The sequence below is a fragment of the Suncus etruscus genome, chromosome 5, assembly GCF_024139225.1.
Source record: "Suncus etruscus isolate mSunEtr1 chromosome 5, mSunEtr1.pri.cur, whole genome shotgun sequence".
Classification (NCBI taxonomy): Eukaryota; Metazoa; Chordata; class Mammalia; order Eulipotyphla; family Soricidae; genus Suncus; species Suncus etruscus.
In genome coordinates, this window is record NC_064852.1 from 11,415,646 (window position 1) to 11,429,129 (window position 13,484).

Consider the following 13,484-nt stretch of genomic DNA (forward strand, 5'->3'; position numbering starts at 1 on the left):
TGAGCAGACACTTCCTGAAAGAAAAAATACAGATGACCAGAAGGCACATGAAAAAATGTTTCAGATCAGTAATCATCAAGAGATGCAAATCAAAACAACACTGAAATACCCATCTCATGCCACAGAGACTGGGACAAAGAACAAGAACAATCAGGGACGTGGGGAGAAAGGAACTCTCATTCACTGCTGGTAGAAATGCCTTCTAATTCAGCCTTTATGGAAAACAATATGAAAATTCCTCAAAAAAACTGGAAATTAAGCTACCATATGATCCAGCTATACCACTCCTAGGGATATATCCTAGGAACACAAAAACACAATACTAAAATGCTTTCTGCACACCTATATTCATTGCAGCGCTATTTACAATAGCCAGAATCTGAAAACAACCCAGAAGCCTGACAACAAATGAGTGGCTAAAGAAACTGTGTACGGGCTAGAGAGATGGCATGGAGGTAAGGTGTTTGCCTTGCATGCAGAAGAACGGTGGTTTGAATCCCGGCATCCCATACGGTCCCCCGAGCCTGCCAGGCGTGATTTCTGAACATAGAGCCAGGAGTTATCCCTGAGCGCATTCGGTTGTGACCCAAAACAAAACAAAACAAAACTGTGGTACATCTACACAACGAAATACTATGAAGTCATCAGGATAAATGAAGTCATGACATTTTCCTATATATGGATGGACATGGAAGCTATGAAGATTATTAAGGGTATTCACTTTAAAGGTAGACAATTCTTAGACTTGTTCAACTCTGTTTTTATAATAAGAAAAACATACACAACTTATAATTTTATGTTTATTTTTTATGTCAAAATGTCTGGGTCAATCCAAGCATCTGTGTAAAGCTCACACACCACATAAATACTCTAAATGAGGTGCTGAAGTGACAGCATAGTGGTAGGGCATTTGCTTTACATGCTGCCAAACCAGGAAGAACCAGGTTTGATCCTCAGCATCCTAAATGTCCCCCAAGCTGGCCAGAAGCGATTTCTGAGCATAAAGCCAGGAATAATTCCTGAGCACCGCTGGGTGTGGCCCCAAAAACAAAAACAAACAAACAAAAAAAAGAAATACTCAAAATGAATGATTAGAAACTATTAAAAATCAGACTTGTCAACCACCAGTTATAGAAGACTGATTACAACAGTGATGAAACAGAACTGCTAGCACTGTAAAGAAAGACACTACCCTAGGCTTCTTTCTATGCCTTGTGCAAATAACAAGACCTCTTGTAAGAGGCCTGATTCTATCATCCACAATTGAGCACAAAATTTCCTGGCACCATAAAAAGTCCTTGGGGAGTGAAAAGGAGCATATATGGAGCCTGTAGTTATTCCCATGAAAGTATGTTTCAAGGGTGGAGAAACCCTGTACCTTTTAGGCCAAGGGAATTCCCTTCCTAATTTCCCCAATATTTACTGTGCCTGTGCAAAAACAAAAACGGGGTGGGGGGGGTGGGGGGGTGGGGGTGGGGAACCTTGCCCAAACCAAGCCTTCCTTTCTTTTCTCTTTGTTTTTCCTTTCATTCTCCTGGTTATTGTATTTGTTACTGTGATGCTTTTTTTGTAGTTGCTGGTTTTGGTCTTTTGTTTGATTTTTGTTTCTTTGTTTTGTTTATTTTGGTTTTTTGTAGGTTTTTGTCTTTTTTTTTCCTTGGGTTTTTGTTATATTTTTCTTCTTTTCATTCTTTTCTTTTTCTTTTTTTTTCTTTTTTTTCAAACAGAACCACATAACTTTTTTTTTGTGTGTGTGGTTTCTGGGTCACACCCGGCAGTGCTCAGGGGTTATTCCTGGCTCCAGGCTCAGAAATTGCTCCTGACAGGCAAGGGGGACCATATGGGACGCCGGGATTCAAACCGATGACCTCCTGCATGAAAGGCAAACGCCTTACCTCCATGCTATCTCTCCGGCCCCAGAACCACATAATTTGAATTATCTTGTTCTGCCTCATAAATTGAGGGAGGGGGAAATGGATGGTACCAGAACCAAACAGTCAAATGAACACTGAGTAGAAATTAAAAAGGATCAAACTTAAACACCAAACCCAAAGTCAACGGCAACAGAATCAATCTGTACACAACAACTATATACAACAAGCTAAATACAGAGGGGACCAATATTCTAGCAGTATGAAGGGCAAAGGGGGTGGGTGATATGCTGGGAACTGGGGTGGAGGAAGGACAACACTGGTGGTGGGAATATCCTGATTCAATGCCTCTACGTACCTCAAATATTACTGTGAAGGATTTGGAATCCACATCGGTCACAATAAAAATTATTTAAAAATAAAACAGACTTGGGCCCGGAGAGATAGCAGAGTGGCGTTCGCCTTGCAAGCAGCCGATGCAGGATCAAAGGTGGTTAGTTCGAATCCCGGTGTCCCATATGGTCCCCCTTGCCTGCCAGGAGCTATTTCTGAGCAGACAGCCAGGAGTAACCCCTGAGCACCGCCGGGTGTGGCCCAAAAACAAAACAAAACAAAAAAAAAAAAAAAAAAAAAAAAACCAGACTTGTCAGTTTGACTGTTTAATAATCCCAAGATGAAACATACTTATTTTAAGAGTTCAGTCTTTGGGCCGGAGAGATAGCATGGGGGTAAGGTGTTTGCCTTTCATGCAGGTCATCGGTTCGAATCCGGCGTCCCAGGTCCCCCGTGCCTACCAGGAGCAATTTCTGAGCCTGGAGCCAGGAATAACCCCTGAGCACTGCCAGGTGTGACCCAAAAACCACAAAAAAAAAAAAAAAAAAAAAAAAAAAAAGAGTTCAGTCTTTAGTTTAACAGTAAGACAAACTGAGTTTTATTATCCTAGCTCACCAACTAGATGGATCATGAATAGGGATGATGAAAGAAAGAAGGAAAAAGTTTAGGTAGGTAGAGATAGAGCAAATCAAAGCTCTGAACTTTCTAGTACTTTGTCTGATGGTCAGAACCTAATGCTTTAATCTCATTACTATACAAGTAATTTCTGTATTGTTTTGTCATGGAGCCTCACCAGAAATACCCTTAAAACTCCTAGCTCTGCTCTCAGAGATCACTCCTGGCAAGTCATAGTGAAACACTGCATAAAAGACTAGTGCCCTACCTTCTATACTATTGCTCAGATCCTAACAACATGGGTACTTTGAAAGGGGGATGATTATAACACACACACACACACACACACACACACACACACACACACACACACACACACACACACACACTCACTCTTCATTCCCAGAGTCAAAACAAGGACTGGAGCAGTGGCATAAGTGGTGGGGCGTTTCCCTTGCATGCACTAACCTAAGACGGACTGTAGTTCCATCCCCTGGAGTCCCATATTGTTGCCCCCAAACAAAGAGCAATTTCTGAGCGCATAGCCATGAGTAACCCATGAGTGTCATGGTGTGGCCCAAAAACAAAAAACAAAATACAAAAAAAGAGACATGAGCTTGCGTGACAACCATTGGAGGAGAAAACTACTAGAAAGAATAAAAGGGACATACAGAGAACAAAGACTTGTGTTAGAGTCCCTTTTACATTATCATCAGAATGACCATGTTTCATCACGCTGACAGTCAAAAACTCAAGAAGAAAAAAGTTAATATTCAGATAGTAAGAAACAGCAGAATAGATGCAATGATTTATCTCCTCTTATTTACTTCTGAGTTATAATTCTTGGTTGGGGCACACCAGAGGTGCTATGGGGCAGAGGCTGGGGGCATTGCTGTTGAAGCACTAAGATGAACTCTCAAAGATGTTCATGGGATACATAGGGGTGGAAAATACAAGGTTCCTATAGTCATGTATGTACCCCAGAGTCTTGAGTCATCACAGTGGCCCTCAAAGTTACTTATTTCAAAACAAAGTAAACTTAAAAGCCCATCAGATCAACTAAGAAGTACTGGTATTCCCTTTATAAAGAATTACAGTTTTGTTTTGTTTTGTTTTAGTTTAGTTTTTGGGTCACACCCAAGGGTGCTAGGGGTTACTCCTGGCTCTACCCTCAGAAATCGCTCCTGGCAGGCATCAGGGACCATATGGGATGATGGGAATCGAACCACCATCAGTTCTGGGTTGGCTGCATACAAGGCAAACGCCCTACTGCTGTGTTATATCTCCAACCCCAAAGTATTATAGTTTTCTATATTTTACTCATTAAGAAAATATAAATTACTTAATGTAGCAATGACAGAATTGGCACTAGAAGAAACATGCTTATTATTACTGCACACAAAATTTAATATGGTTGTTGCAGTTGTGTGTAGAAACAAAGCTTTTTGAGTTTTTTTGGGGGGGCCAACCCCAGTGCTGCTCAGGGATTACTCCTGGCTCTACTCCTGGTGGTGTTCAGGGAACCAAATGGGATGGCAGATATCAATCTGGGTAGGCCGCATACAAAGCAAACACCCTACCCATTCTGGTTGCAAAGCTTTTCTGATAAAAAGAGGCATCTGGAATATTTAAATCACAAACAATATAAATGAGTCATTTCATTTTTCTCCAACAGTGACCAGTTAAATGGATTAGAAACAACATGGAAAGTAGGCTTGGTAAGATGACAAAAATCCCAAAATTTAACATAAAATTAATCACTTTTAAAAACTTATTGCTCAGTTACCTGGCAGCAGAGCATGAAGATGCATAAAATATTCTGAGCAATAGAAGACCAGAAAAGAAGTCTATTATTCCTAACTTGGTTCATCCCATAGAAGCTGAATCAGTGACTAGAAACACAGCAACTGCAGGAGATACTGGTCAGTTTCTCTCCCCCACTGACATAAATAGTTGTTACTAAACACATCAGCCCAGAGATGTGGCACAGAAAAGACAAGACACAACTGTGTTAACTACATAGGAAATGCATGTCTGGAACCTGGGCTTTTCAAAAGTAAAAATAATTGAGCTGGGCTATCATGAATGCCTCCCTTGACAATCTGGAGGAAGGTAAATTACTGAATTCATGCTGATAATTTTCTAGTTAGCTCAAAGGTATCCTAGCAGCCCCTTCTCTCAATTCCTTGAGGATTTGTAAACATTACGCTACAATTCTTTCCATGCAAGACATTAGGTTACTACGGAGGGCAAGTATATGTAGCAATAGAAAAAGAGAGTGTGCCTCCTCACTGGGATGAAAGGAAAATAAAAGACTGTGGAGATGATATTCAGAAACAAGAGATGAAAATCAGGAGGACCATTCCATGGTAGGTAGCATGCCACAAAGAATGGAGAGTGTAGTTAAGAGTAGAGGAGGTCTAATATGGAAAGGACACTCATGGCATCCTACATTTGCAGCAGTACAAAACACAATGTCACAAAAAGAGAGAGAGACAGAGACAGAGACAGAGACAGAAAGAGAGAGAGAGACAGATAGAGACAGAGAGAGAGAAGTAAAGTACCTGTTCCAGAGACAGGCAGGAGAGGGTGGGTGGGAGGAAAAAGGGCATCAGGGAGGGTGAAAGGAAAACTGTTGACATTGGTGGTGGAAAATGTGCACTAATGAAGGTTGTTATCCACTATATGACTGTAACTAGTCATAAAAAATTTATCTATGAAAAAAAACCTATTGTGAACAACCTTGTAACCATGGTGTTTAAATTTATAAAAAAAAAAAAAAAAAAGAATAAGTGTGTATTATTATGTGAGACACATCACTAGTAATGAGACTTTTCCCCATTGCCTCTATAGACAGTTGCCACACTAAAGGTAACAGTGAAAGGTTTGCACTGGATGTGGATGGGAAATCAGCCTGTAACATCAGCATAAACCAGGGGTCTCAAACTCAATTTACCTGGGGGCCGCAGGAGGCAAAGTTGGGGTGAGGCAGGGCCACATAAGTCCTCAAAGGTCATTATTAACAGTTTTAATTATTTCTTCTGAACATGAATAGAACATTGAGTGAAGATCATGAACAGTTCTTCTGAACATGGCATCTTTTGCCTATTCCTTGCTGCAGAGACTTGACAGCGCTTCTCACAAATCTGAACCACATTTGGCTTTAGAGAGGAAGCAGTTGAGACCCTCAGTATGGCTTGAAGATGATCATCATTAAGTCTACACCTGTACTTTGATTTATTGAAGTTCAATGTGGAGAATAACTTTTTACACAAATATGTGCTCCCAAAAAGGCACATGGTGCGCTTGAACATTTGGAAAAGCTCAGGGAAGCTGGGGGCAATTCTCTCAAAAATTGCCCATGCATGTCTGCTTTTCCACTAATCTCCCTGAACTTGGCTTTGAGATCAGAGTTGCACTGCAGGTCAATGAGCTCCATTTGAAGCACAGGAGAGGCATCTTGCACATCAAAGGAAAAGGGGTCCACAAAATTTGGAAAGTGGCTGTGTGCTTTGTGAAGTCTGCAAATCTGTGATCAAATTCCTTCTCTAGCTTAAAAATAGCATCAACATATTTCTCACCACTGAATGGTATGCCTGCATCCACAAGTTCCTTGCATGCTGGGCAATGGCAAAGGTTTGTTTGAGAGAGCCAGGATTTCCATAACACAAGTTTTGTGGCGAATGCTCTCACGTTGTCATAGGCAGCACTGATAAGCTGCCCCGGACCTTGTAACATCTTGTTTAGTACATTCAGCTTATGTGTAATGTCAACAAGAAAAGCTAAGTCCATGAGCCATTTGTGATCACTCAACTCAGAAACAGCATTCCCATCATTCTCCATGAAGGCTTTCACTTATTCTATCAACTCAAAAAATCTTTTCAGGACATTTCCCCTGCTGAGCCAATGTACCTCAGTGAAATAGAGCACATCTCCATATTCTGACTCCATTTCCTCTAAAAAAGCACGGAATCTCCTGTGCTTAAAGCCCCTGGATATGATTTGGTTGATGCATTTCACAACAACAGACATCACATTGTCACACAGCAGGCATTTACTGCAAAGGGCCTGCTGATGGTTAATGCAGTAAAGAGCAATAGCCTTCTCTACATCCTCCTCTTCAAGTTTTATTTGAACAAGTACCACCAGTCCATTTTTCCTCCCTGTCATCGATGGTGCTCAATCGGTTATTATTCCAAATCTTCCATGGTAAACCTGCATTCTCAATGGCATCACACAGATGTCGAAATATCTCATTAGCGGTGGTCTAGCCATGCATTGGAATTATTGTGAGCAGCTCCTCTGTCAATTCAAAATTTCAATCAACACCATGGACATAAATTGTGAGCTGCACAGTGTCTGTTATATCTGTGCCCTCGTCAAGAGCAACTGAGTATGCATCAAAACATTTGGCTTTCTCACATAGTTGATGATAAATGTCACTTGACATGTCAGAAATGCGCTCTGCCACTGTGTTGGCAGAAAGGCTGATTTTGCTAAACTGACCTTTCTTTTCCAGACAGATAATACTTGCAGCCTGTAACATGCATTTTTTTTTTTAACAAACTCTCCTTCTGTGAATGGTTTCCCTACCTTAGCAATCATCTCATTAACCATGAAACTAGCTTCGACTGATGCAACATTCTCTTTGGTTGTTTTCTTGAAGAAATCTTGTTGCCTCATTAGACATGCTTTAAGACTGGCAACCCGCTTGACTCTCTCATTTCCTTGATATTTTGAACATTCCTCAGCATGTTTAGTTGAATAATGGTGTTTCAAGTTGTATTCCTTGTGCACTGCAACTTCCTCTGAGCAAATAAGACATGTGACATGTGGGGATGCCCCTGTGCTCAACAAAGAAATACTGTGTCTCCCACTTTTCCTGAAATTGTCTGAGCTCGTTATCAATCTTTCTCTTCACTGCAGGCTTTAATGAAGTCATGATGAAGGTATGACAAAATCTAATTCTGTAATAAACTTCTCTCCCGTAGGCCTCCGAAAATGCAAGGGACAGCAGCAGGAGTAGCGGAAATAACATCTGTGCTAGGCGCAAAGTATTTGCGATTATTTGCTTACCGAATATTCACAATAAAAAATCGCATTAGTAAGAAAAAAAAACTCAAAAAATCGCATTAGGGCCCAGAGAGATAGCACAGCGGTGTTTGCCTTGCAAGCAGCCGATCCAGGACCAGAGGTGGTTGGTTCGAATCCTGGTGACCCATATGGTCCCTCGTGCCTGCCAGGAGCTATTTCTGAGCAGACAGCCAGGAGTAACCCCTGAGCATCGCCGGGTGTGCCCCAAAAACCAAAAAAAAAAAAAAAAATCGCATTAAACATTTGCATACCCCGAACGAAACTGCTCGGGGTATGCAAATGTTTAATGTGATTTTTCTTACTAATGCGAATTTTATTGCCAAATAATCGCAAATACTGCGATATTTGAAGACCGGCCGCGGGCCACAAAATGTTATACGGAGGGCTGCAAACGGCCCACAGGCCGGGAGTTTGAGACCCCTGGCATAAACCCACACAAGTTCACACTGGCACCTGTACGTAAAAAGCAATTCTTGGGCAATTTCTCAGTGAATCCCTAAAAAATCTTCCTAATTGAGAATTGCCATTTGTCTCAACATAAATCACAAGGGTCTCTGGGAGTCTCTGTGATTTCAAATAGAAATATAAATATTTATATAAATGAATTTACTGCCCATTCCATGGCAAATATATATTCCTGCGGTTTTTAATATTTATTTATTTATTTATTTTGGTTTTGGTGCCACACCTGGCGGTGCTCAGACACTCCAGGGCAGTCTTGGGGGATGCCAGAGATTGAATCTGAATTCATCCCAGGTTGGTTGAGTGAAAGGCAAATACCCTAACTGCTGTGCTATCACTTTGGTCCCTGTTTTTAATATTTTTAAAGTATTAAAACATTTTAAATATTTTCAGCTATTTTTTGAATAAATTTAAAATCCAAAAGTGGCTTGCCTGAGTCTCTATGATGCTCAGAAAATCCCAATCAGCTAAGGTGCTCCCATATTCATTCCAGACAATGACGGCAAAGTGGAATGACTGTTGCTCAAGAGTCATAGTGGGGGGTGGAGGCAGAGAGATAGCATTGAGGTAAGGTGTTTGCCTTGCATGCAGAAAGACGGTAGTTCAAATCCCAGCATCCCATATGGTCCCCTGAGACTGCGAGGTGTGATTTCTGAGTGTAGAGCCAGGAGTAACCCCGAGTTCTGCTGGGTGTGACCCAAAAACAAAAAACAAAAAAAAAATTAAAAAAAAAAAAGTCAGAGTAGGGCTACAGAAATAAAGATTAACACACTTTCAATCCTTAGCACCACAGGGTCTCCCAAGGACCACTGAGAAGAACTTCCAAGCACTGCTGAATGTGTGTGGATGTAGATGTGGATGTGTCCATGGGCACTACGAGGGTGAGGTGAGGGAGAGAGAGAAAATGAGGTGAGTGAGAGAAAGATAGATACGCTAGAATAGTCCTTAGGCATGATGAGAGAAAGACAGAATGAGTGAGTGAGTGAGTGTGAGAGAGAGAGAGAGAGAGAGAGAGAGAGAGAGAGAGAGAGAGAGAGAGAGAGAGAGAGAGAGAGAGAGAGAGATCTGGCTATATCTGTGAAAAATAAATACAAAGAGAACAGCCCTATATTTTTGTCTGTTTGTTTGTATTTTGGGGTCAAAGCTGGCAGCACTCAGAAATTACTCCTGGCAAGCTTAGAAGACCACATGGGATGCCAGGGAAGGAACCCAGGTCAAGTGTGTACAAGGCAAGCACTCTACTCACTATGCTACTGGTCTGGTCCCACACTCTAAATACTCTCTAAGAATCAAAAAAGTAAAAAGGAATCAAAAAGATGATTTGAACCAAGCAATAGAAAGATGGATCATTTCTGCAAAAACAACGTTGAAGGGTTAAGCGTGATGGTATAACCTGCTTGGAAACATGCAATTTTCCCCCAAATATGTGGAAATAAAGAGAAGAAAAACAAAGGTTTTTGTTTCTTTGGGGGTCACACCTGGAAATGCTCAGGGTTTACCCCTGGCTTTGCAATCAGGAATTACTCCTGATGGACTCCAGGGACTATATGAGGTGCCAGGGATCAAACCTGGGTTGGTCACATGCAAGGCAAGCTTCCTACCCATTATGCTATTGTTCTGGCCCAGGGAAGAAAATGTGAAGCAGACATGTATGGCAAGTAGTCTGCTTTGTGGAAAGGGAGAAGTTTGGGATGTCATTGGGAAATATACGTCCCACTGAAATGGTTACAATGTATGTAGTTTTGTACTTAAGAATGTTTATTTTTTTTAAATAAAGATCATGTGTCAATACAAAAAATTTCTGAAACCCCAAATGTATCTTATGCTTTTTTGTGGGAAGGCCAAACCCGGCAGTGCTCAAGGGTTACCTCTGGCTCTGCACTCAGGAATTACGTCTGGTGGTGCTTGGGGTCCATATAGCATGCTGGGATTGAACCTGGGTCTGCCACATGCAAGGCAAATGTCCTACTTGCTGTACTATCACTATGGCCTCTGAATTTTACTTCATCTTACTAAAAATAACTGTAGCGGTGGGGAAGGGAAGGAGTGGAAATGCTCATGTGAAGAACAGAGTCCTACAGAATTGTACCGCCTGGGTATAATTGCTCAGGTGTGCACAGGTCTCAATGTTGCCCACGAGTACATAAAACTACTACTACAGAATAAGAAACTGTCTTTGACAAAGCCAAGATTAGAGAAAATGAGAAAATTGCAAGGGATAACAAGTGAGTCACCAACAGGACTGGGAGATTAAGGACAGCTGCAAAACAAATATGCCATTTAAAAGGAGAGGAAGTTAACTTGTGGGAAACAGTATTGAGGTTGATTCTTTCATTTTACAACATCTCACAAAACAGTAACATCAAATGAGGAGATTTAGCTTACAAAGAAATCTTGAAATCTTTTATTTTGGGGGGGGGGGGGGAGTCACACCCGGCAGCGCTCAGGGGTTACTCCTGGCTCTATGCTCAGAAATCGTCTCCTGCAGGGTTGGGGGACCATATGGGATGCCGGGATTCGAACCACCGGCCTTCTCCATGCAAGGCAAACGCCTGACCTCCATGCTATCTCTCCAGCCCCGAAATCTTGGAATCTTTTAGTGACCTATTTTGAACAGTATGCAAAGGGCTGACAGAGAACCATATTACATAGCAAATTTCCAGAGAAAGCGATTGAGAGGTAGAAACAAGCTAACAGAATAATAGAAGAAATAAGAAACCCAATTCCAACAAAACTAGATTCCACATTCAACTTAAGGACAACATTTGCCATATAGAAATTCATTTCCACTTCAGAAGAAAGTAATTAAAATATGATACCCACAATATCATAATCACAAACCCCCTAGAAAAAGGTCACGTCAGATTTTTATTTGTTTGTTTACTTTGGGGCATACTCAGTGGTGCTCAGGGATTACTCCTGGCTCTGAGTTCAGGAATCACTCCTGGCAGGCTCAGGGGACCATATGGATGTCACGGATTGAGCCTGGGCCAGCTGCATGCAAGACAAATGCTCTACCCACTGTACTATCACTCCAGCCCAGATTCTACTTTAAAAAAAAAAAATATATATATATATATATATCATATATATATATATGATATATATATAATATCCACTTTTTTTGTTTTTTTTTTTTTTTGGTTTTTGGGCCACACCTGTTTGACGCTCAGGGGTTACTCCTGGCTATGTGCTCAGAAATCGCCCCTGGCTTGGGGGGACCATATGGGACGCCGGGGGATCGAACCGCGGTCCGTTCCTTGGCTAGCGCTTGTAAGGCAGACACCTTACCTCTAGCGCCACCTTCCCGGCCCCATTATCCACATGTTTTACACACAAGCAAGTGGGTAAAGCACAAATCTTACAAAGTTATACAGTTATTTAAAATCAAAAGCAATGTGCAAGTAATTTCAAAACTGTGAGTAAAACTTTGAAAACATATTTATAGACCATATTTTATGCTGAAATCAGATCACTATACAAACTATATAGAAAAGGTTAGATACCAATAGCAATTCGATGCTAAACCTAGTAAAATAGAATGTCACAGTATTATATAATTAAGGGCTAATGTGGGGAGAAACTAATGTAGAGTTTATCACTAATGTTTTATCACATTTCTGTATTTTAAAATCAAATTAACAAAATGATTATATAGAAATAACATTGCTTAAAATACTATGAATGGCATAAAACAAATATAGTTAAGTCAAATTCATAAAATATTGTTAACATAGCATTCAAAAGGCTTGACATAAACAAAATATAAAAATATATATGTATAGGTGTACCTCCATCCTTCTTTTCCAATTCATCCCTAATTAGAGGGGAAGTAAGTATCACCTTCAAAGTTAATGTGGGCTCTTTCGTATTCCGAATAATAATAGATGCCTCATCTACACATTGTTCCACTTGGTATTTCTCTTCCGTGAGTTTCTGAAAGTGACCAAGATTACAAAACACCCAATAGATTAAAATCTAAAAAAAAAAAAAACCTCATTTTCAACTGTATTATTAGGCTGAAAGATTTGACTCTTTAAGGATAAAACATCTCTCTCTCTCTCTCTCTCTCTCTCTCTCTCTCTCTCTCTCTCTCTCTCTCCCTCTCCCTCTCCCCCCCCCTCTTTCTCTGGTTGAGAGTATTTAACTGATTCTTGAAGGATAAAACATTTTTCTCTCTCCTCTCTCTTTCTCTCTCCTAATTTACCAACAATCTTTCACCCCTCAAAAAGTAGCAACTATTTTATAATTATGAAATAATATTTAAAACCACTTTTTCTAATACTTTAAGTAAACAACAAACAGCACCACTATATGACCACTGGTAAAATTGGATGTGTGGTGTCATCCCAACTAGAGGTTTCAGGGGCAGACTCCTGGATCTATGTTTAAGGATTCCTCTTGGTAGTGTGTCCAGGGAGCCATATTCAGTATGACGGATGAAACCAGGATTTTCCACATGCAGGGAAAATACCTTAAGAGTACATACTATGGGGCCAGGAAGGTGGTAAGGTAAGGTATCTGCCTTGCAAGCGCTAGCATAGGACGGACCACGGTTCGATCCTCCGGCGTCCTATATGGTCCCCCCAAGCCAGGAGCGATTTCTGAGCTCGTAGCCAGGAGTAACCCCTGAGCATCAAATGGGTGTGGCCCCAAAAAACAAACAAACAAACAAACAGACAAAAAAGAGTATATACTATTTCACTGGCTCTTTCATTATTTTTCCCGAAATAGTTATAGAGAATTATAGAGTCACTAAGGGACAGTCTATAAATCTAAAAGGAACTTGTGTGTGTGAGAAATTCATATGAGAATGCAGATTTTTGCATAATATTATGTCAACTTCTAGGAGGCTGGGATGTATAGCAATTGATGCACTGTTCAGGGCTCTGATCCCCTGAGCACAGCCAGGTGCAGACCTGGAGGCCCCTGAAGACCACCAGAGTGGCAGTAACAGCTCAAAGAAGAGGGTTTAAGCGGCTTGACTTGCAATGGCAAACTCTGGTTGATCCCTGACACCACAGAGTCCTGCAAATACACTCCACCAAAATCTAAAAGCCCAGATCTCAAAGATCATTCCAGAGACCTATCATTATGGAACAAGCCCTC

The 13,484-nt window shown here is 40.9% G+C and overlaps 1 protein-coding gene across 2 annotated transcripts in view; it reads right to left on the reverse strand.

Moving 5' to 3' along the window:
• STRBP (spermatid perinuclear RNA binding protein) overlaps positions 1-13,484 on the reverse strand; it is a 67,773-nt gene that overhangs the window by 36,053 nt on the left and 18,236 nt on the right. For both annotated transcript variants that reach the window (XM_049774147.1, XM_049774146.1), the window contains exon 4: positions 12,167-12,311. In XM_049774147.1, the coding sequence (XP_049630104.1) occupies positions 12,167-12,311 (145 nt within the window). The remainder of the gene's footprint in view (positions 1-12,166; positions 12,312-13,484) is intronic.